The following is a 24763-nucleotide window of genomic DNA, read 5'->3' as shown; positions in this document are numbered from 1 at the left end:
GTTATCGTGTGTGTGTGTCTGTGTGTGTTTATTTGTGTTATCGTGTGTGTTTGTGTGTGTGTGTTTATTTGTGTTATCGTGTGTGTGTGTCTGTGTGTATTTATTTGTGTTATCGTGTGTGTGTGTCTGTGTGTGTGTGTTTATATGTGTGTTCCGTGTGCGTGTCTGTGTCGTACCAGGCTGACGAGCTGGGAGAGGGTCATCCCCACTCGGACCTGGACTTTCTCCTCCCATTGTTTAGCTGGCCGGACCTTCAGGTTGTAGTTCTGGAAGATCTTCTGGTGAAGCAGCCTCTCTGACTCTGACGCACCTGGAGAGAGATAGAGAAAGAGGGAAAGATGGAGAGAGAGATTGAGGGAGGAGGGCGAGTGAGAGAGGTGGAGAGAGAGAGGGAGAGAAAAATAGAGAGAGAGAGAGAGAGAGAGAGGGAGGCAGAGAGAGCAAGTGATGAGAGATACCGAGAGCGAGAGAGCAAGAGAGAGATGGAAATAGAGAAAGGGAAAGAGCGAAAGATATGGAATGAGAAGGGAACAAGAGGGAACAAGAGGAGAGAGAGAGGCTGAGGGTAAGGAAGTAATGAGCAGGTGGATGTAAAATGGGCAGCAAAGGGGATCTGTACTGCAATCGATATCCACTATTGCACCACAAGTTCAAAGAAATATCTGGAACAGTGGCAAAATATGAGATCAAAATAGATTCTAAACAGAATGATCACACAATGGAGTGTTAATGAGCTTCGTTAAATGTTCCATTTGATCCCTGATGAAGGAACACTTTACTTTGATCTTTCATTCTTTCAATGTGGACTTCTGGGGCTGTAATTGTCAAGCTTCTTAGAAAACATCTAGGATCGGCTCCCTCCTGTCCATGTAATCTTATTCATCAGAGCTCGTACTCTAAGACGCTCAGTAAATATGAGCACTGATTTATATTTTTGCTTCCATCAAACAGTAATAATCTACTAATCTACCAAACTATGTACTTCTCTCTTTAACTCTCTTTCCATATGTCTATCTCTCTATTTCTATTGCCCCTCTGTCTCTTTATATCTCTCTACCCTTCTCTCTCTTTTCGACAGGTCATTAACTGCCTCATTCCCTGTCCTCTATCTCAGTCACTCTATCACAGTCTGGATGCCTCTCTCTCTCTCTCTCTCTCCCCATGTCTCGCTCTCCCTTTTTGCCTTTCCAACACTCCATTTCCTTCTCTCTTTATCTCCCTTTCCTTCTCCTTCCCTCTCTCTTTCACTTTCTCTAGCTCCCTTTCCCTCCCTCCCTCTCTCTCTTCCCCCCTTCTCTCCTCCCCCTTCTCCCTCTCTCTCTTTGGAGGAAATCATAAAATCCCTGATCCCTTCATACCTCTCCTGCCTGGTTTCCTTCCCCAGAGAGAGAGAGAGGAGGGGCACATACAATGACACTACACCACCACAGTAGGCACCCAGGGGAGACAATGGCCTAGAGGTCACCAGCTAGCATGGGGGGATGTTTGAGAGGTGAGGCATTGGCCTAGAGGTCACCAGCTAGCATGGGGGGATGTTTGAGAGGGGAGACAATGGCCTAGAGGTCACCAGCTAGCATGGGGGGACGTTTGAGAGGGGAGACAATGGCCTAGAGGTCACCAGCTAGCATGGGGGATGTTTGCTTGCAACACCCCCACTGGGTGGCGTGGTCAAAGTCAAAGGCACAGATCTTGGTCGGGTGTATGTTTTTTTTCTTCTGCCTGTCACTCAAAACCAAAGTGCACAGAGGCTAGAGTGGTACTGTTATTAGGTTGCTAATAAAGTAATGACAATGTCATACTGTAATTACATTTTTACCCGTCTTTTTAAAGAGATGTCATTTATGACTTACACATACCATGGGTTTCTTCAGTCGCTTAACACACAACCTCAACCTCAATGAGGACAACCTCAGCCTCAGATGCAAACAAATATATGCCCATGCCATACATTGCACACACACACATACACACACACACACACACACACACACACACACACACACACACACACACACACACACACACACACACACACACACAATTATGGGCTGTCCTCCCCTCAGCAGCCTCCACTGACACGCACACAAACTTTCCTTACCAGTGAGAGGGAGGCAGAGGCAGGCAGACACCACCCACAGGAAAAGTTTCATCCTCTCTCCCATCTTCATCCACATAGTCATCCTCAAAACACCTCAGACCACAAGGACCCACAACGTTTTGCCCCTTCACGTGGCAACCAACAAACCAACCAAACTGTATCGTAGGGGCGTACCGACCTTACCCACCAACTGTACCCACTATTCCAATCGGTGGGCACTCTAACCACCTTTAGCAGGAATCTGGATAGTCCAACGAAGTCGCTAATCGTTAACACACGCCCCACACACGCATCCAGGTCCAGAGCATTAAACAGGCCAACACAGCCGCTACACCACCATTTAGCTATGCCAACCTTACAGGCATAGTCCTGCTTGTGTGAGTGAACAGTTTCTTTCTCTCTCTCTCTCTCTCTCTCTCTCTCTCTCTCTCTCTCTTCTTTTTGGGTGGGAGTCGTCTGCCTGGGGACGCTCTCACCTGATTGGCCGGTGGTGCTGGGAGTGACAGGAGGGAGGAGTTTGTTATGGACTGTGAAAGCCTACGTAGTCAGACACCTGTTGGTGAGGTTTTGGCCGGGGGGGTATGGGTCATGACAATAGGTATATTTTTGGGGAGAACAACAGGGTGACGTTCAGATGATACCCCCCCCCCCCTTTGTTCTTCCCAAAAATATACCTGTTGTCATGACCCCACATCAGGTCACACTGCTTTTGGTGGAAACCTCATTGTACATGCTGCTATTTCCCTGGTTTGACTTCCTGACAGGTCGCCAAATTGCGTGCTACCCTCTAATGTCGCTCTCTCTTTCACTTCATCAATGTATCGCTGTCTAGCCATCTGTGTCTTTTTAGTTAGACTGTATGTTGCCCTCTCTCACTCTCTCTCTCTGCATCTCTGTCCTTTGGTGGAATGGCATTCCAAGCTCTGCCCAGTGTATGATATGTGGAGCATTGGAAAGACTGGGGGGGGGGGGGGGGGGGGGGGGGGACTCCAGCTCAGACATGAACCAACCATAAAACACCACAGCCAGTCCTGTCCAGAGTCCAACACCTGGTCAACACACTCAAACATCACACCACTATCAACACAGGTAATCAGGCTAGAAGGCCGTCTCAAGGGCTAGACATGTCATAAATAGACAGGGACTGGATGACATTACCTGACTAGGAGAATCTATGGGCCTTGGTCTATAACTAGTAGAGGCCTGAGTTTCTCCTGGTCAGGTCTAAAAGTCAGGGAAAACACCTGGTCCAAATTTTTTATGATGGCTCCTCCCTTTTTCTTTATTCTCGCATTCACCCCTACTCTCTTTCTGCCCCCCCCTCTCATTCTCTCTCTTCCTCCATCCCTGTCCTGCTCAATTCAATTTCAATTTAAGGGGCATTATTGGCTTGGGAAACATATGTTTTACATTGCCAAAGCAAGTAAAATAGCAAATTCAAAATTAACAGTAAACATTACAATCAAAAAATTACCCAACAATTAAGACATTTCAAATGTCATATTATGTCTATATACAGTGGTGTAATGATGTGCAAAAGGGAAAATAAATAAACATAAATATAGGTTGTATTTACAATGGTGTTTGTTCTTCACTGGTTGCCCTCTTCTTGTGGCAACAGGTCACAAATCTTGCTGCTGTGATGGCACACTGTGGTATTTCACCCAATAGATATGGGAGTTTATAAAAACTGGATTTGATTATACATTTGGCAGGAGGTTCAGTTTCCACCTCATTTATTGGGAAGTGTGCACAAAGCCTGTCTTTGGGTCAGTCATAGTGGTCAGGTATTCTACCACCATGTGCTGTCTGTTAAGGGCCAAATAGCATTCTAGTTTGCTATTTTTTTGTAAATTCTTTCCAATGTGTCAAGTAATTATCTTTTTGTTTTCTCATGATTTGGTTGCGTCTAATTGTGTTGCTGTCCTGGTGATCTGTGCTGTCTGTTTGTGTTTGTGAACAGAGCCCCAGGACCAGCATGCGTGGGGGATTCTTCTCCAGGTGCATTTCTTTGTAGGTGATGGCTTTGTTATGAAAGGTTTGGGAATCGCTTCCTTTTAGGTGGTTGTAGAATTTAACTGCTCTTTTCCGGATTTAGGTAATTAGCAGGTTATTATTTGGTGTTTTAAGTTGTACACTGAGGATATTTTTGTAGAATTCTGCATGCAGAGTCTTAATTTGGTGTTTGTCCCAGTTTGTGAATTCTTGGTTGGTGAGTGGACCCCAGACCTCACAACCATCAAGGGCAATGGGTTGTTTAACTGATTCAAGTATTTTTAGCCAGATCCAAATGGGTATGTTGAATTTCATGTTCCTATTGATGGCATAGAAGGCAAGGCATTCTTGCCTTGTCTCTTAGATCGTTCACAGCTTTGTGGAAGTTACTTGTGAAGCTGTTTAGGCCGAGGTATATATTATTTGTGTGTTCTAGGGCAATGTTGTCTAGATGGAATTTGTATTTTTGGTCCTGGCAACTGGACCTTTTTTTGGAACACCATTATTTTTGTCTTACTGAAATGTACTGTCAGAGCCCAGGTCTGACAGAATCTGTGCAGAAGATCTAAGTGCTGCTGTTGTAATGGGATTCCTCCTGGGAAGGAGAGGCGGACCAAAATGCGGCCTGGTTATAATTCATGGTTCTTCAATAATGAAACTCAACATGAATAAACTACAAAACAAGAACCATGAAAACCCAAAACAGTCCGGTGTTACAAACACTGACACAGGAGACAACCTGACACAGGAGACAACCTGACACAGGAGACAACCTGACACAGGAGACAACCTGACACAGGAGACAACCTGACACAGGAGACAATCACCCACAAAACCCAACACAAAACAGGCTACCTAAATATGGTTCCCAATCAGAGACAATGACTAACACCTGCCTCTGATTGAGAACCATATCAGGCCCAAACACAGAAACAGACAAACTAGACATCCAACATAGAATGCCCACTCAGATCACACCCTGACCAAACAAAACATAGAAACATACAAAGCAAACTATGGTCAGGGTGTGACAGCTGTAGGCCATCCTTGGTTGGGGACAGAAGCACCAGATCATCAGCAAACAGTAGACGTTTGACTTCAGATTCTAGTAGGGTGAGCCCGGGTGCTGCAGACTCTTCTAGTGCCCTCGCCAATTAATTTATATATATGTTGAAGAGGGGGGCTTAAGGTGCATCCTTGTCTCATCCCCCGGCCCTGGGGAAAGAAATGTGTGTATTTTTTGCTCAATTTAACCGCACACTTGTTGTTTGTGTACATGGATTTTATAATGTTGTATGTTTTTCCCCCAACACCAATTTCCATCATCATCATGCCAAAGAGTCAAAAGTTTTTTTTTTATCAGGAAAGCATGAGGAGACTTTGCCTTTGTTTTGGTTTGTTTGTTTGTCAATTAGCGTGTGCAGGGTGAATACAAGGTCTGTCGTATGATAATTTGGTAAAAAGCCAATTTTACATTTGCTCAATACATTGTTTTCGCTGAGGAAATGTACAAGTCTGCTGTTAATGATAACGCAGAGGATTCTCCCAAGGTTGCTGTTGACGCATATATCCCCTGGTAGTTATTGGGGTCATATTTGTCTCCATTTGTGTGGATTGGGGGGGGATCAGACATTGGTTCTAAATTTTGGGGTAGATGCCAGAGCTGAGGATGATGTTAAAGAGTGGGACTGTATATTTGTGGACTGTATATTTTATCATTTTATTTAGGATACCATCAACCCCACAGGCCTTTTTGGGTTGGAGGGTTCGTATTTTGTTCTGTAGTTCATTCAATGTAATTGGAGAATCCAATGGGTTCTGGTAGTCTTTAATAGTTGATTTGATGATCTAAATGTTTTTGCTGTTTGTAGAGCCAAAAATATTGGAGAAGTGGTTTATCCATACATTCATACATACTCTCTCTCTCCCCCTTACTCCATCTCTCTCTCCCCTCCCCTCTGTGTCATTATTTCTCACTCGTTTGACCCTGCTCCTGTGGAGATCAGAGGGCGAGCCTAGCGAAGGTGTTGTCAGAGGATACAAACACAAACAAGTCATAAATCTGAGACACGTTCAGAGTTGAGTGGGCATAGCTGGAACCTGCCCTCCTGCCTGCAACACTGTCAGTATAAACAAAGTGTCTGTGTGTCTCAATCAGTCAGTCAGTCAGTGTCCCACTGTCCCATAATGCCACTGCGTCGGACACCCTGGGTGATTCCCAAAATGGCACCCTATTTTGACTAGGGCCCATATGGAATAGGGTGCCGTTTCATCCCTGTATGGATGGATACACAGCTGTGTGTGTTGACAATGACACATTTCACCTAGTTCAGGTGCCATTGACCACAGAGGTGAATGAGGAACTGAAAACGTAAACAAACTGCTTATTGCAGGATATTTTTAAGACAGTGCTCACGTCCACTCCTTTACTTGTGTATGCTGGGGTGGTTTCTCCAATGATTCTCATTCATATACAGTACTTTCTCTAAACATGGTGAGTGTGAAAGTGTGTGTGTCTGTGTGTGAGTGTGTCTGAGTGGCATCAGTATGTATGTGTGCGCATGTTATGTGTGTGTGGGCGTATGTAGTGTGTGTTTGTGTGTGTGTATGTGTGTTGGAGTGTCAGTGTGTGAGACCAAAATCACAAGTTCATGTTATAATACTGTTTATGTGCCAAATACGTTTTGATGAGTACTCTCTCATCTGTGTCTGTGGGTAGTTGGGCCTCTGGGGCTTGAGCTGACAGTTGACTTGGTGATCAAACATAAAGACCGCATTCCATAGACAAGATGTGGTGGATGTAACTGAGATAGAGACAGCCTGGAGGAGTAGAACATAATCCCTCATTGACTCAAAATCATCCTGGCATCTGGGAAACTATGTCGGTGTGGGGATAAAACAACACCGGGTGCAGATGACCACAGGATGAACCCAGGATGGCTTGTGGTGTCCCCCGATCTGCATGGGAGGGGTGGAACCAGCCATGACTAAGCATTTTGAGTGTCAGCTATATACGAACTCTAAAATGTCTGTTAAGGATAAGCTGGGGTTGTGTGGGGTGTGGGGTTGACGGCTTCATTATTGCAATAATTAATCAATATTAAATAAAGATGATTGTTTGAAGAAATGACAAATTCTCTCTCAGAATGAATTACCACGACAAGTGTAAGTACAGTACTGGTCAAAAGTTGCGACACGCTTACTAATTCAAGGGTTTTCTTTATTTGTACTATTTTCTACATTGTAGAATAATAGTGAAGACATCAAAACTATGAAATAACACATATGTAATAATGTAGTAACCAAAAAAGTGTTAAACAAATCAAATCAAAATATGTTCTATTTTAGATTCTTCGAGGTGGCCACCCTTTGCCTTGATGACAGCTTTGCACACTCTTGGAATTCTCTCAACCAGCTTCATGACAAATGCTTTTCCAACAGTCTTGACCAGCAATCATCACCATACCATCACACCTCCTCCTCCATGCATTACGGTAGCAACCACACATTTATTTGGGCTGCAATCTGAGGTGCAGTTAACTCTAATGAAATTATCCCCTGCAGCAGAGGTAACTCTGGGTCTTCCTTTCCTGTGGTGGTCATCATGAGAGCCAGTTTCATCATAGCTCTTGATGGTTTTTGTGACTTCACTTGAAGAAAAGTTCAAAAGTTCTTGACCCTTTACGCATTGACTGACCTTGAAGTCTTAACGTAATGATGGACTGTCATTTCTCTTTGCTTATTTGAGCTGTTCTTGCCATTATATGGACTTGGTCATTCACCAAATAGGGCTATCTTCTGTATACCACCCCTACCTGGTCAGATCACAACTGATTGGCTCAAACGCATTAAGAAGGAAAAAAATCCACAAATGAACTTTTAACAAGGCACACCTGTTAATTGAAATGCATTCCAGGTGACAATGCATTCTTAATCATTCCTCATTTCATGAAGTTGTTGAGAGAATGCTAAGAGTGAGCAAAGCTGTCATCAAGGCAAATGGTGGCTACTTTGAAGAATCTCAAATGTATTTTCTGATTTGTTTCACACTTTTTGGTTAAGAAATGATTCCATATGTGTTATTTCATAGTATTGATGTCTTCACTATTATTCTACAATGTACAAAATTGTAAAAATAAAGAACAACCCCTATATGAGTTGGTGTGTCCAAACTTTTGACTAGTACTGTATGTGTGTGTGTGTGGTTAGACTCCAGTGTGTGTGCATAGAGTCAGTGTAAGAGAGTTAGTGCAAAAAAGGGTCAATGCAGGTAGCCCAGGTAGCCATTTGATTTACTATTTAGCAGTATTGTTTAGCAGTCTTATGGCTTGGGGGTAGAAGCCATTCAGGTTCCTGATGGTTCCAGACTTGTTGCACTGGTACTGCCTGCTGTGCGGTAGCAGAGAGAACAGTCTATGGCTTGGGTGGCTTTAACTTTTTGAGGATCTGAGGGCCCATGCCAAATCATTTCAGTCTCCTGAGCAGGAAGAGGCACTGTTGTGCCCTCTTCACAACTGTTTGTGTGCGGACCATGTTAATTCCTTAGTGATGCGGACACTGAGGAACTTGCGAGTCCGCAAATGTGGATGGGGCATCCTCCGTTTCCTGTAATCCAGGATCAGCTAGTTTGTCTTGCAGACGTTGAGGGATTGTTTGTTGTCCTGGTACCACACTGCCAGGTCTCTGATCTCCCAATAGGCTGCCTCATCATTGTTGGTCATCAGTCCTACCACTGCCGTGTTGTCAGCAGACTTGATGATGGTGTTGGTGGTCAGCGTGGCAGATGTGTTGTTGAATACCCTCACTGCCTGAGGGTGGCCTGTCAGGAAGTCCAGGATCCAGATGCAGAGAGAGGTGTTCAGTCCCAGGATCCTGGGCTCGGTGATGAACTTGGTAAGGATTATGGTATTGAATGCAGAGCTGTATTCAATGATCAGCATTCTTACATATGTGTTCCTTTTGTCCAGGTGGGTGCAATAAAGATTGCGGCATCTGTGGATCAGTTGGGGCGGTATGCGAATTAGAGTAGGTCCAGGGTGTCTGGGATGATGTTGTTGATGTGATAGTCATTTAGGCAGGTTACTTTGATGTTCTTGGCCATGGGGACCATAGTGGTCTGCTTGAAACAAGTTAGTGTTAGACTGAGTAGGGAAATAGGCTGAAATTGTCAGTGAAGACACTTGTTAGATGGTTAGCGCATGCTCTGAATATCGTCCTGGTATTCCATCTGGCCCTGCAGCCTTGCTAGACTTAACCTGTTTAAAGGTCTTACTCACGTTGGCTATGGAGAGCAAGATCACATAGTCATCTGGAACAGCTGGTGATCTCATGCATGGTTCAGTGTTACTGGTCTCGAAGTGAAGCGAACATAGAAGGCATTTAGCTCATCTGGTAGACTAGCGTCACTGGGCAGATCGCGGATGGGTTTCCCTTTGTAATCCATCACATTCGTCGACCGTCAGAGCCAGCATAGTAGGATTCAATCTTAGTACTCTATTGACTCTTTGCCTGTTTGATTGCTCGTCTGAGGTCGTAGCGAGATTTCTTATAAGTGTCCAGATTAATAGAGTCCCACTTTTTGAAAGTGGCAGCACTAGTCTTTAGCTCAGTGCGGATGTTGCCTGTAATCCATGGTTTCTGGTTGAGGTATGCACAGTGCATTCGGAAAGTATTCAGACCCCTTCCCTTTTTCCACAGTTTTTTTTTTCACCTTTATTTAACTGTTTATGTTACAGCCTTATTCAAAAATGGCTTAAATAAAACAAAACATGAATCAATCTACACACAATACCCAATAATGACAAAGCGAAAACAGGTTGTTAGAAATGTTTGCAAGTTTATAAAAATAAAAAACTGAAATACCTTATTTACATAAGTATTCAGACCCTTTGCTATTAAGCACACAGTCAAGTGGCTTCAGGACAAGTCTTTGGATGTCCCTGAGGGGCCCAGCCAGAGCCTGGACTTGAACCCGATCAAACATCTCTGGAGAGACCTTAAAATACAGTACCAGTCAAAAGTTTGGACACACCTACTCATTCAAGGGTTTTCTTTCTTTATTACTATGTTCTACATTGTAGAATAGAAGTGAAGACATAAAAACTGTGATAACACATATGAAATCATGTAGTAACCAAAAAAGTGTTAAATACAGTGCCTTGCGAAAGTATTCGGCTCCCTTGAACTTTGCGACCTTTTGCCACATTTCAGGCTTCAAACATAAAGATATAAAACTGTATTTTTTTGTGAAGAATCAACAACAAGTGGGACACAATCATGAAGTGGAAATTTTTTAACAAATCAAAAACTGAAAAATTGGGCGTGCTAAATTATTCAGCCCCCTTAAGTTAATACTTTGTAGCGCCACCTTTTGCTGCGATTACAGCTGTAAGTCGCTTGGGGTATGTCTCTATCAGTTTTGCACATCGAGAGACTGACATTTTTTCCCATTCCTCCTTGCAAAACAGCTCGAGCTCCATCCATCTTCCCATCAATTTTAGCCATCTTCCCTGTCCCTGCTGAAGAAAAGCAGGCCCAAACCATGATGCTGCCACAACCATGTTTGACAGTGGGGATGGTGTGTTCAGGGTGATGAGCTGTGTTGCTTTTACACCAAACATAACGTTTTGCATTGTTGCCAAAAAGTTCAATTTTGGTTTAATCTGACCAGAGCACCTTCTTCCACATGTTTGGTGTGTCTCCCAGGTGGCTTGTGGCAAACTTTAAACAACACTTTTTATGGATATCTTTAAGAAATGGCTTTCTTCTTGCCACTCTTCCATAAAGGCCAGATTTGTGCAATATACAACTGATTGTTGTCCTATGGACAGAGTCTCCCACCTCAGCTGTAGATCTCTGCAGTTCATCCAGAGTGATCATGGGCCTCTTGGCTGCATCTCTGATCAGTCTTCTCCTTGTATGAGCTGAAAGTTTAGAGGGACGGCCAGGTCTTGGTAGATTTGCAGTGGTCTGATACTCCTTCCATTTCAATATTATCGCTTGCACAGTGCTCCTTGGGATGTTTAAAGCTTGGGAAATCTTTTTGTATCCAAATCCGGCTTCACAACAGTATCTCGGACCTGCCTGGTGTGTTCCTTGTTCTTCATGATGCTCTCTGCGCTTTTAACGGACCTCTGAGACTATCACAGTGCAGGTGCATTTATACGGAGACTTGATTACACACAGGTGGATTGTATTTATCATCATTAGTCATTTAGGTCAACATTGGATCATTCAGAGATCCTCACTGAACTTCTGGAGAGAGTTTGCTGCACTGAAAGTAAAGGGGCTGAATAAATTTGCACGCCCAATTTTTCAGTTTTTGATTTGTTAAAAAAGTTTGAAATATCCAATAAATGTTCCACTTCATGATTGTGTCCCACTTGTTGTTGATTCATCACAAAAAATACAGTTTTATATACCCTTTGCCACCCTTTGTCTTGATGACAACTTTGCACACACTTGGCATTCTCTCAACCAGCTTCATGAGGTAGTCACCTGGAATGCATTTCAACTAACAGGTGTGCCTTGTTAAACGTTAATTTGTGGAATTTCTTTCCTTCTTAATGCATTTCAGCCAATCAGTTGTGTTGTGACAGGGGGGTGGTACACAGAAGACAGCCCTATTTGGTAAAATACCAGGTCCATATTATGGCAAGAACAGCTCAAATAAGCAAAGATAAATGACAGTCCATCATTACTTTAAGACATGAAGGTCCGACAATGTGGAAAATTTCAAGAACTTTGAAAGTTTCTTCAAGTGGAGTCACAAAACCATCAAGCAGGAAAGGAAGACCCAGAGTTACCTCTGCTGCAGAGGAGAAGTTCATTAGAGTTACCATCCATTAGAGTTCTAGTAACAGACACATCTCAAAATCAACTGTTTATAGGAGACTCTGTGAATCAGGCCTTCATGGTTGAATTGCTGCAAAGAAACCACTACTAAAGGACGCCAATACGAAGAAGGGACTCGCTTGGGCAAAGGAACACGAGCAATGGACATTACACTGGTGGACATGTATTCAGAATTCAAGGCACACTTAACCAGCATGGCTACCACAGCATTCTGCAGCAATACGCCGTCCCATCTGGTTTGCGCTTAGTGGGACTATCTTTTTGTTTTCAACAGGCCAATCACACAAAACACACCTCCAGGCTGTGTAAGGGCTATTTGACCAAGAAGGAGAGTGATGGAGTGCTGCATCGGATGACCTGGCCTCCACAATCACCCGACCTCAAGAGTAAAGGAAAAGCAGCCAACAAGTGCTCAGCATATGTGGGAACTCCTTCAAGACTGTTGGAAAAGCTTTCCAGGTGAAGCTGGTTGAGAGAATGCCAAGAATCTGCAAAGCTGTCATCAAGGCAAAGGGAGGCTACTTTGAAGAATCTCAGATATTTGTTTAACACTTTTTTGGTTATTACATGATTCCATATGTGTTATTTCATCGTTTTTATGTCTTAACTATTTTTATGTCTAAAAATGATGTAGAAAATGGTAAAAATAAAGAAAAATCCTTTAATGAGTAAGTGTGTCCAAACTTTTGACTGGTGCTGTAGCTGTGCAGCGACCCTCCCGATCCAACCTGACAAAGCTTGAGAAGATTTGCAGAGAAGAATGGGAGAAACTCCCCAAATAAAGGTGTGTCAAGCTTGTAGTGTCATACCCAAGAAGACTTGAGGCTCTAATCGCTGCCAAAGGTGCTTCAACAAAGTACTGAGTAAAGGCTCTGAATACTTATGTAAGTGTGATATTTCAGTTTTGTATTATCAATACATTTGCAAAAAATTCAAAAAAACTGTTTTTGCTTTGTCATTATAGGATTATTGTGTGTAGATTGATGAAGAAAAAAAACTATTGAGTTAATTTTAGAATAAGACTGTAACGTAACAAAATGTGGAAAAATTCAAGAGGTCTGAATACTTTCCGAATGCACTGTGGGGACGACATTGTAGATGCACTTGAAACCGGTGATGGATGTCTTTAAACTCCTCAATGTTATCGGATGGATCCCGGAACATATTCCAGTCTGTACTAGCTGTACTAGCTTAGCATCCACTTCATTGGACCACTTCTGTATTGAGCGTGTTAGTGGTACTTCCTGTTTGAGTTTTTGCTTGTAAGCAGGAAGCAGGAGGGTGGGGTTATTGTCTGATTTGTCAAAGGGAGGGTGAAGGAGGGCCTTGTATGCGGCACGCATACTTGAGACTTCCTTAAAATATCATTAGAGATTGTGGACCAGCTGTTGTTAACATAGAGACACACCCCTCCTCCCTTCGTCTTACCCAAGTCTGCCGTCCGGTCTTCACGATGCATAGAAAAACCAGCGAGATGTACAGTGTACAATGTCCTCGTTCAGCTATGACTCTGAGAAACATCAAATATTACAGTTTTTCAGGTACCTCTGGCAGGACAGTCTCGAACGGAGTTAATCCGGTTAGTTCTCCAGTGACTTCAATAGAATGAAGGTTAATGGCCGTCTATTTTCACACTGACGTAGTCTCATCAGGATACCATCTCACCTTCCTTTCTTTCACCGCTGCATCCTCTTTCGTGTCCCAGGGATTAGAGCCTGGTCCGGAGTAAGCAGAACGTCCAGAGGAACCGACTCGTTGAAGTAGAAATGTAGATTGAGGTTAGTGATCAATGTTCTGATGTCCAGAATCTGTTTTAGGCAGGGGATAGAACCACAATCATTTTCCAATCATTTCGTTCTGAACAAAACCATAATTTTTTTTGCGTTCCATTCCATTGTTCCGACCTGCAAAATGAAGTTATTGACCGGTTCCAACCGGTTTATATCCTTCCTCTCTGAAATACATTTGTTTTTACATATAGCCCACATTAAATTACTTAACCAATCATGCAGTGCAGATAGTAATAAATACAATGTGAAATGTGACTATAGTATCCCTAACTAGCATATAAAAGTTCATCCATCCTTCTCTAATAAAAAATGATGTGAGTAATAACGTCAGTCGGCTGCAGCCATGCTTCGGAGGGGGAGGGGAAGGTAGCCTACACGCACGCACACACTGGCAATGCACACACACACACTGGCAATGCACACACACACTGCCAATTTTCAGCTGGCAGGCAGACACTGGAAGAACACACACTGGCAAGGACTTTCAGCTGGCAGGCAGACACTGGAAGAACACACACACGCCCCCCCCCACCCCCACCCACCTTAGGGAAGCCCAGGCCTGTACAGTAGTGTCCAGTGGTCCCAGATTATCAGTGCCCAGTGTGTAATGTTATTTATAGAGCTGGTCCAGCAGGTGACGGGGCCTATGTGTGTGTTCTCTATTATTACGCACAGCACAGGGATCACATTCTGACAACAGATGGAGCCTTTGAATTTAGTTCTCAGATCTTTATTTAAAAAATGAAAGCATAACAAGCTTAACGGACAGGTGTGTGTGTGTGTATGTGTGCATGGGAGATAGGGAGAGAGAGAGAAAGAAAGGGAGAGAGAATGATGGAGGGAGGCTTGTGTGTGTGTGTTTGTGTCTGTGTGTGTGTGTGTTTGTGTGTGGCACAGGTTTCTACAGTAATGGAAAATCCCCAGGTTGTTGGTACAGCTGGTGAAAAGAGTGTGTGTGTGTTTGTGTGTATGGGCATGCTATTCCACCCCTGAATACAAAAATAGCCCTTACACACTAAAATACACAACAGATTACCAGAGGTACATATATATCGGTAGCACGCGATAGCTTTCTAAACACAGATTCTGACACTGGTAATGAAATGCATGCACTTAATTTATATTATGTGGTGTTCATGGTCTTTATCATCTCACACCAAACAAATACATGCCAATAAATACATACAGTAGTGACACTACAACTACACTCTTGTCTAGGGTTGCCAAATTCCAGTGAACCTTCTCAAAATTCTCAGGTTTTCCAGAAATGTCACACTTCAGCACAGCAGATATAGAAAATAGACACATGCACAGTACATACATGTAGCTACTCATATACTGTACAGAAGCTGTTATCCAAGGCATCGCTGGAGGTAGGAAACGTGTGTGGATCAGGATCTAGCTACACATGTCTGTGCTTTGGAGGCTGGAGGCAACTGTCAAGGTAAGCTTCAGGGGATTTGGTGAAGTAATTTTGGGTGCCTTTTGATTGTGTGTGTGTGTGTGTGTGTGTTCATGTATGTGTTCCAGTAAATATATAGATTTACTGGTAAATGTGTAATATGTGTGTGCATGTGTCTGTGTGTCAGTCCCAAGTTAGGAGTACTTGAAGGGGTCGCTGGGGGTATGGTTGAAGCTGGCGTCGGCGAAGATACCCAGGGTTCCCACAGTGGTGAAGACCACGAAGATCCACAGGAACATACGATCGACTACCATGGCTACATACTACCCAGCCCAGCCCATTGGTCTGATTTGTGTCATATACTCACAGCAGCAAAGTCCTTTTCAGCCTGTAGCTGCTCAACAATGTAGGTGATGACAGTGTTGAGCTCTGGAGGTAGAGTGAGGTAGTGGCTGGGTCTGTCAATGAACTTCCTAAGGTCAGTACACATGCCCTCTGACTGGTACATATAGACATACACAGGAAGGGAGGGAAGGGGTTAAACACACTAATGCCCAATCCTGAATAAACTGCTAACACCTATGCACGGATCAAAAATATAAACACAACATGCAACAATTTCAAAGATATTACTGAGTTACAGTTCATATAAGGAAATCAGTCAATTGAAATGTTTATTTTTTAAATATTGTTTTCACCTATTTCACCAGGTAGGCAAGTTGAGAAAAAGTTCTCATTTACAACTGTGACCTGAACAAGATAAAGCAAAGCAGTGCGACAAAAACAACGACACAGAGTTACACATGGAATAAACAAGCATACAGTCAATAACACAATAGGAAAATCTACATACAGTGTGTGCAAATGAAGGAGGTAAGGCAATAAATAGGCCCTAGTGGCGTAGTAATTACAATTTAGCAATTAACACTGGAGTGATAGATGTGCAGATGAGGATGTGCAAGTAGAAATACTTGTGTGCAAAAGAGCAGAAAAACAAAAACAAATATTTACACGGGACAAAAACGGGACAAAAACAAACATGTCTTGCTGCTACGTCATCTTGGATAGAAATAAATCAATGAGGCCCTAATCTATGGATTTCACAGATATGCATCTGTTGGTCACAGACACCTTAAAAAAGGTAGGGGTGTGGATCAGAAAACCAGTCATTATCTGGTGTGACCACCATTTGCCTCATGCAGCACAACACATCTCCTTCGCATAGAGTCGATCAGGCTGTTGATTGTGGCCTGTTGAATGTTGTCCCACTCCTCTTCATTGGCAGTGTGAAGCTGCTGGAGATTGGCAGGAACTGAAACATGCTGTCGTACTCATCGATCATCCCCAAAAAAGCTCAATGGGTGACATGTTTGGTGATTATGCAAGACATTTTTAGACTCCAGGAATCGTGTACAGATCCTTACGACATGGGGCTGTGCATTATAATGCTGAAACATGAGGTGATTGCGGAGGATGAATGTCATGACAACGGGCCTCAGGATCTTGTAACGGTATCTCTGTGCATTCAAATTGCCATCAATAAAATGCAATTGTGTTCGTTGTCCGTAGCTTATGCCTGCCCATACCATAACCCCACCATCGGGCACTCTGTTCACAATGCTGACATCAGCAAACCGATCTGGCAACAGCTCTGGTGGGCATTCTTGCTGTCTTCAGGCCAATTGCACACTCACTCAAAACTTGAGACATCTGTGGCATTATGTTGTGACAAAACTGCACGTTTTAGAGTGGTCTTTTATTGTCTCCAGTATAAGGTGCACCTGTGTAATGATCATGCCCGTTTAATCAGCTTCTTGATATGCCACATCTGTCAGGTGGATGGATTATCTTTGGAAAGGAGAAATGCTCACTAACAGGGATGTAAACAAATTTGTGCTCAACATTGTAGAGAAATAAGATTTTTGTGTGTATGGAACATTTATGGGATCTTCTACTTCAGCTCATGAAACATGGAACCAACACTTTACATGTTGTGTTTATATTTTTGTTCAGTATCTGAAAGGACTAGATGGGTGTATGGCCGTTGCTGTGGTGAGAGAGAGAACCATGCCTGTATCTCTCACGGAACTAGAATGAGATTCTACGATCTTTCTCCCTTTCTCCGCTCTGATAGACATGAGCCTGCAACTCTCGTTTCTCCAGCGTGGCACTTCATCATTTATTTCCTTATAAAATCACTGCCACCGGAAGGGGGCTGGAGGTGCTGCAGCACTCCTGGTAAATAGAAATGCATTTGCCAAAGTTTAGGAATGACTTATTTCTGTTCATAAATACATTTAATAATTTACCAGGAGTAAGTCTATAATTTAGCCACAGCGGATCAATATCTCATTTGAAAAAATTGTCTAGCTATGGATTCTGTGTAGCCCAAATACAAGGCATAGCCTACAGTCTGGAACAGCGAACAAACAGCACGCAGCCAAAACAGGCCTTTTGCAATATTTTTAATACAATCGAAGGAAAATACAAGTTGGAAAGCAAATGACTCCTGTTGAAAATAGAAGACTAATCTGTCTGTAGGCTACCAAAATATTTTTGAAATGTCCAAATATGCCTATTGAGCAGTCAGCATTGTTTCACAAAGCATAACAAGATTAGAGATATGCTTTTGTCAGGAGCGCATTGACCATCGCCAGTGAGTGAGCAGCGCATCATTCGGTGAGTCAGTGAAACTGTAAACCTTTTTAGGACTATAATTTGCTCCTCATATTGTACAATATAATTCTCCACACACATAGGCCTATGCTATTGATTGTTTCAAGAATAAGTTGTTTTTATTGATCTCAGATTATCAGTTTGTCAGTGCTATGTAAACTGTAATTTCATCATTTGTACGGTACTAAAAGAGATTCTGCAAAAGTCTCTAGTCATGCAAAGGATGTAGAATTGCACGACATGCATTAATAAAAGACCATATGGCCAAAAAATGCCCCTTTTGAAAATGACCCAAAATCTTCCCAGCTAGCAATGAGAAATCGGCCCAGAAGAGGCCGGGGGGCCGGAACTGATTGAATCGACCTGGAATTTCTCAATTGGTAGTTAAAGTCTTGTACCATCGCTGCAACTCTCCAACCCTGCCAAGCACGCTTAACCGGAAGACAGCCTCACCAATGTGTCGGAGGAAACACTGTACACCTTTCGACCGTGTCAGGGTGCATGTGCCCTTGGGTCTCTCGGTCTCAGCTGGCTGCGACGCAGAAGGGCATCGAATCAGTGTCTACAGCAACGCAGCTTGAACTCCAATGCAGTGTCATAGACCGCTGCGCCACTCAGGAGGCCCCATCCACAAAGTTTTTAAAGTATCAAAATACTAAAATACAACTTAAACAGGCAAGGCTCTTAAATCATTTTATTTAAATGTTAATTTTATTTTTGATCAAAGAAACAAAGAGAAAAAATAAAAAATAAAAAAAATTATGAAATGTTAGTTACGTAAAGCAGTCCATGTAATCATCTGCCAGAGAGTAGCCACATTCAGCCCGAGCCCCAAATAACACATTTGGGCCAGATAACTCACACCGGAATTGGCCCGAGCTCAATCCCTGCATCCTAACCATATGTAATAATGCCGAAGGTGGGCCAGACTCGGATCACATCAAGTCTGACTCTCATCCGAGTGCCCCGTCTCTCAACTGGAATCGGCCCAGATCCACTGTGCTAGCTGGGTTCTGCACGTGCCTCTATTCTACTGCTCTATTCCACTACGTAAATGCTATGATATGCATCCAATGCTTTACTATAAAGTCATTTTTTTCAAGCCTCAGAGCCCCCCAGGTCACTCCCCTCCTCGCGCTCACTTTTTCTTCCGGCACCTCCCAATTGACAAATTAAGCACTTCCTAACATCTATTCTTTCTGAAACACACCTCTCTTGCTGTAGGCCTGTGGAGACTGGAACCTGTTAGTGTTGCAGTTCTCCATAGCTACCACCAGGGGTAAGCATGGTACTGTGTCTTCAGCCTGGTTACAGTGTGGTCATACAGCATCACAAAGGCAAGCAGGCAGGTCTTCTATCCCTCTCTGTAGTCTCTCTACTTGGTATTCCGGGCAGAACCTGGCTTATGTAGTGGTGTGTGTGTGTGTGTGTGTGTGTGTGTGTGTGTGTGTGTGTGTGTGTGTGTGTGTGTGTGTGTGCGAGAGTTTATGTATCTATGTTTGTGTGTGCATGTCTCCGGGGCAAGCCGGGCGAGTGAAGCGCCCCTGACCTCGGCAGCAAACAGCAGCTCCTCTCTTTCCAGTAGAGGGTCACTAAATAACATCAGTGCTGTTTTACACAGAGAGAGAGGGATGCTGAGGCATGGTTCTGGGATGAACTACATGCCTTAGGGGTATGATAATAGACTGAAATAATGGGGAGGGACTAGAGAATGTGTGTGTTGGTAGGAGGTGGGTGCATTGTCCCACATGAAAAAATACTATAGTATACTTGAACAATAAGGCACGTGGGGGTGTGGTATATGGCCAATATGCCACGGATAACGACTGATCTTACGCACGACGCAACGCAGAGTGCCTGGAAACAGCCCGTAGCCATGGTATATTGGCCATACATCACAAACTCCCGAGGTGTGTTTTTTGCTATTATGAACTGGTTACCAATGTAATTAGAGCAGTAAAATACATGTTTTGTCATACATTTGGTATATGGTCTGATATACCACGTCTGTCAACCAATCAGCATTCAGGGCTCAAACCACAGAGTTTATAATATGGTATAAATACACTGCTCAAAAAAATAAAGGGAACACTTAAACAACACAATGTAACTCCAAGTCAATCACACTTCTGTGAAATCAAACTGTCCACTTAGGAAGCAACACTGATTGACAATAGATTTCACATGCTGTTGTGCAAATGGAATAGACAACAGGTGGAAATTATAGGCAATTAGCAAGACACCCCCAATAAAGGAGTGGTTCTGCAGGTGGTGACCACAGACCACTTCTCAGTTCCTATGCTTCCTGGCGGATGTTTTGGTCACTTTTGAATGCTGGCGGTGCTTTCACTCTAGTGGTAGCATGAGACGGAGTCTACAACCCACACAAGTGGCTCAGGTAGTGCAGCTCATCCAGGATGGCACATCAATGCGAGCTGTGGCAAGAAGGTTCGCTGTGTCTGTCAGCGTAGTGTCCAGAGCATGGAGGCGCTACCAGGAGACAGGCCAGTACATCATGAGACGTGGAGGAGGCCATAGGAGGGCAACAACCCAGCAGCAGGACCACTACCTCCGTCTTTGTGCAAGGAGGAGCAGGAGGAGCACTGCCAGAGCCCTACAAAATGACCACCAGCAGGCCACAAATGTGCATGTGTCTGCTCAAACGGTCAGAAACAGACTCCATGAGGGTGGTATGAGGGCCCGACCTCCACAGGTGGGGGTTGTGCTTACAGCCCAACACCGTGCAGGACGTTTGGCATTTGCCAGAGAACACTAAGATTGGCAAATTCACCACTGGCGCCCTGTACTCTTCACAGATGAAAGCAGGTTCACACTGAGCACATGTGACAGACGTGACAGTCTGGAGACGCCGTGGAGAACGTTCTGCTGCCTGCAACATCCTCCAGCATGACCGGTTTGGCGGTGGGTCAGTCATCGTGTGGGGTGGCATTTCTTTGGGGGGCCGCACAGCCCTCCATGTCCACGCCAGAGGTAGCCTGACTGCCATTAGGTACCGAGATGAGATCCTCAGACCCCTTGTGAGACCATATGCTGGTGCGTTTGGCCCTGGGTTCCTCCTAATGCAAGACAATGCTCGATCTCATGTGGCTGGAGTGTGTCAGCAGTTCCTGAAAGAGGAAGGCATTGATGCTATGGACTGGCCCTCCCGTTCCCCAGACCTGAATCCAATTGAGCACATCTGGGACATCATGTCTCGCTCCATCCACCAATGCCACGTTTCACCACAGACTGTCCAGGAGTTGGCGAATGCTTTCGTCCAGGTCTGGGAGGAGATCCCTCAGGAGACCATCCGCCACCACATCAGGAGCATGCCCAGGCGTTGTAGGGAGGTCAAACAGGCACGTGGAGGCCACACACACTACTGAGTCTCATTTTGACTTGTTTTAAGGACATTACATCAAAGTTGTATCAGCCTGTAGTGTGGTTTTCTACTTTAATTTTGAGTGTGACTTCAAATCCAGACCTCCATGGGTTGATAAATTTGATTTCCATTGATCATTTTTGTGTGATTTTGTTGTCAGCATATTCAACTATGTAAAGAAAAAAGTATTTAATAAGAATATTTCATTCATTCAGATCTGGGATGTGTAATTTTAGTGTTCCCTTTATTTTTTTGAGCAGGGTATTATAGTTTTCTTGCAGACTTTACTGTAATTCACCGTACACTTTTTGCTGACATGACTGTAGTATACTGTAGAATTTACAGTTAAATACTGTCGTAAAAAAACTGTAGTATATTCTATGGTAATTACTGTAGTGTTTGTGCTGGTTGTAGTATTTATTATAGTGTTTTGGCTTTATTATCTTTGACATACCAGTGGGGACTTTCTCCTTGAGGAAGCCTAATGGACAAAATACTCAAAGAGCAATTTCCCATGACCTGTAGGTAGGTAGGTACAGTTGAAGTCGGAGATTTACATACACTTAGGTTGGAGTCATTAAAACTCATTTTTCAACCACTCCATACATTTCTTGTTAACAAACTATAGTTTTGGCAAGTCGGTTAGGACATCTACTTTGTGCAATGACACAAGTAATTTTCGCAACAATTGTTTACAGACATATTATTTCACTTATAATTCACTGTATCACAATTCCAGTGGGTCAGAAGTTTACATACACTAAGTTGACTGTGCCTTTAAACAGCTTGGAAAATTCCAGAAAAGATGTCATGGCTTTAGAAGCATCTGATAGGCTAATTGACATCATTTCAGTCAATTGGAGGTGTACCTGTGGATGTATTTCAAGGCCTACCTTCAAACTCAGTGCCTCTGCTTGACATCATGGGAAAATCAAAAGAAATCAGCCAAGACCTCAGAAAAAGAATTGTAGACCTCCACAAGTCTTGTTCATCCTTGGGATGAAGTAGATCATACTTTTAGGAGAAATGTCCTCTGGTCTGATGAAACAAAAAAATAACTGTTTGTCCATAATGAACATTGTTATGTTTGGAGGAAAAAGGGGGAGGATTGCAAGCTGAAGAACACCATCCCAATCGTGAAGCACGAAGGTGGCAGTATCACGTTTTGGGGGTGTTTTGCTGCAGGAGGGACTGGTGCACTTTACAAAATAGATGGCATCATGAGGATGGAAAATGATGTGGTTACATTGAAGCAACATTTCAAGACATCAGTTAAACCTTGGTCGCAAATGAGTCTTCCAAATGGACAATGACCCCAAGCATACTTCCAAAGTTATTGCATTATGGCTTAAGGACAACAAAGTCAAGGTATTGGAGTAGTCATCACAAAGCCCAGACCTCAATCTCATAGAACATTTGTGGGCAGAGCTGAAAAAGCGTGTGCGAGCAAGGCGGCCTACAAACCTGACTCAGTTACACCAGCTCTGTCAGGAGGAATGGACCAAAATTCACCCAACTTCTGGTGGGAAGCTTGTGGAAGGCTACCCGAAACGTTTGACCCAAGTTAAACAATTTAAAGGCAATGCTACCAAATACTAATTGAGTGTATGTAAACTTCTGACCCACTGGGAATGTGATGAAAGATATAAAAGCTGAAATAAATCATTCTCTCTACTATTATTCTGACATTTGACATTCTTAAAATAAAGTGGTGATCCTAACTGACCTAAGACAGGGAATTTTTACTAGGATTAAATGTCAGGAATTGTGAAAAACAGAGTTTAAATGTACTTGACTAAGATGTATGTAAACTTCCGACTTCAACTGAGGGTAGGTAGGTAGGTAGGATATTAGAACTGCAGTCTGAACAGATAGTAGTGACCTGTAGGGAACACAATATATGGTCTATACTTGGCATGTAGGTTTCTCACTTAAGGGTGGCACACATTTGGATATGGGGGAGGGGAATGGACAGGGTATATTTACATGAAATACTGTAGTATGTACTATAGTAATTACTCTGGAGTTTTTGCGCACTGTAGTGTTTTTGCAGACGTTATTGTGGTATTTACTGTAGTTTCCTAAAGTATAATACACAATTCTACGATAATACTACACATGATTGAGGGATACTGCAATGTGTAGTATAGTATTCTACAGTATACTACAGTTTACTACATAATTATATAGTAAGTAGTGTAGTATTCTAAACAGTTGTATTTTCTCATGTGGGGTTTGTGTGTGTGTGTACATGTTGTCCGACCAGAATGTCCTGACAAGGTAGGAAAACAAGAACAAGTCCTGAATTTGCTATTTTAGGCTTAAGGTTTAGGGTTTGGGGTTAAGGTTAAGGTTAGGGTTTAGGACTTAGGGTTAAGGGTTTGGGTTAAGGTCAGTGTTAGGGTTAGGTTCAGGGTTAGGGAAAATAGGATTTTTATGGTGAATACATTTTTACTTTTCAAAGTCCTAAAAACAAAGCTGGGTGTGGGGGTGTGTGTGTGTGTGTGTGTGTGTGTGTGTGTGTGTGTGTGTGTGTGTGTGTGTGTGTGTGTGTGTGTGTGTGTGTGTGTGTGTGTGTGTGTGTGTGTGTCAGCCAAATACTGAGGGGAGGCTGAAGAACAAGGCCCTCCAAACTCCAAATCTGATTGGAGGATAAACACACCTCTTCACACATTCAAGACGCCAAACCTCCTCTCTAACCTCCTGACCACTTATCCATTGCTCCTCTCTCTTCCCTCGCTCCTCTCCTCCTCCTCTTGGTCCCCCTCTCACAGTGTCACATTTTCAGGGAGATGTAGATGAGTAATCAGGGAGACTAATTCAATTAAGACCGGCACAGACGGTGCCAAAACACGCATTAAAACCAATTTAGAAGGCCGGGGAGCGGGGATACTGCTGTCTCATCGAATTGCTCAAATACTCATTCCCCTCTCCTGTGTCGCCCAGCCACCATCGACACATGCAAACCAGGCCTAATGTATCAGAGGATTATTTGCGCTTATTTTAACAATGATATTCTCTCCTCCCTTTACTCTCTCATGGCCTCATACATCCATTCCTCCATGAGATGATTTAGTGTGGAGGTTAATAAAGATGTAGGTGCCTGGGTTTCTCTGTGTGCGATTGCTTGCGTGACTGTTGTGGGGGGAAAATCAGTATGATCTAAGTAATATTGACATAATTAAGGTGTCTCATTTGCAGAATATGATCACATGTTTTAATTACTGTTGATATGTCTCTCTTCAGACTCTGGTGTTGGGGGCTGCACTTCCTCCCCCATATGGGCCTCAGTCACCTGTGACCCAGAGAGGGGAGAAGCCAGGCTTGTCTATCACATGTCCCTGTTGCTGTGTAAAATATCAGAAAAAGAAACGGGCAAAGGAGGTCAGAAGGCAATATTGCTTCCATAGGTGAATGTGTATCTCATATGAACAATAACTAACAAAAGATGTCCTTTTATGGTCTTAGTACTGAACAAAACAACAAGTTCTTTGCACCGGAGGCCAAGTGCTGGCACAGGATGTGTGGGGTTAGTGTTTGGAATCATTGTATGTCATCTCTGAGGT

The 24763-nt window shown here is 43.3% G+C and overlaps 1 protein-coding gene across 1 annotated transcript in view; it reads right to left on the bottom strand.

Moving 5' to 3' along the window:
- Positions 1 to 314, bottom strand: part of chrnb1l (cholinergic receptor, nicotinic, beta 1 (muscle) like) — a gene marked incomplete at its 5' end in the record, with an annotated part of 15225 nt that extends 14911 nt beyond the window's left edge. The window contains one exon of the mRNA XM_031793047.1: positions 177 to 314. Coding sequence (XP_031648907.1) covers positions 177 to 314 — 138 coding nt within the window. The remainder of the gene's footprint in view (positions 1 to 176) is intronic.
- Positions 315 to 24763: the final 24449 nt, after the last annotated feature.

The sequence above is a fragment of the Oncorhynchus kisutch genome, linkage group LG16, assembly GCF_002021735.2.
Source record: "Oncorhynchus kisutch isolate 150728-3 linkage group LG16, Okis_V2, whole genome shotgun sequence".
NCBI lineage: Eukaryota > Metazoa > Chordata > Actinopteri > Salmoniformes > Salmonidae > Oncorhynchus > Oncorhynchus kisutch.
Note: the sequence above shows the minus strand (reverse complement) of the source record. Positions and strands in the feature narration are given on the sequence as shown.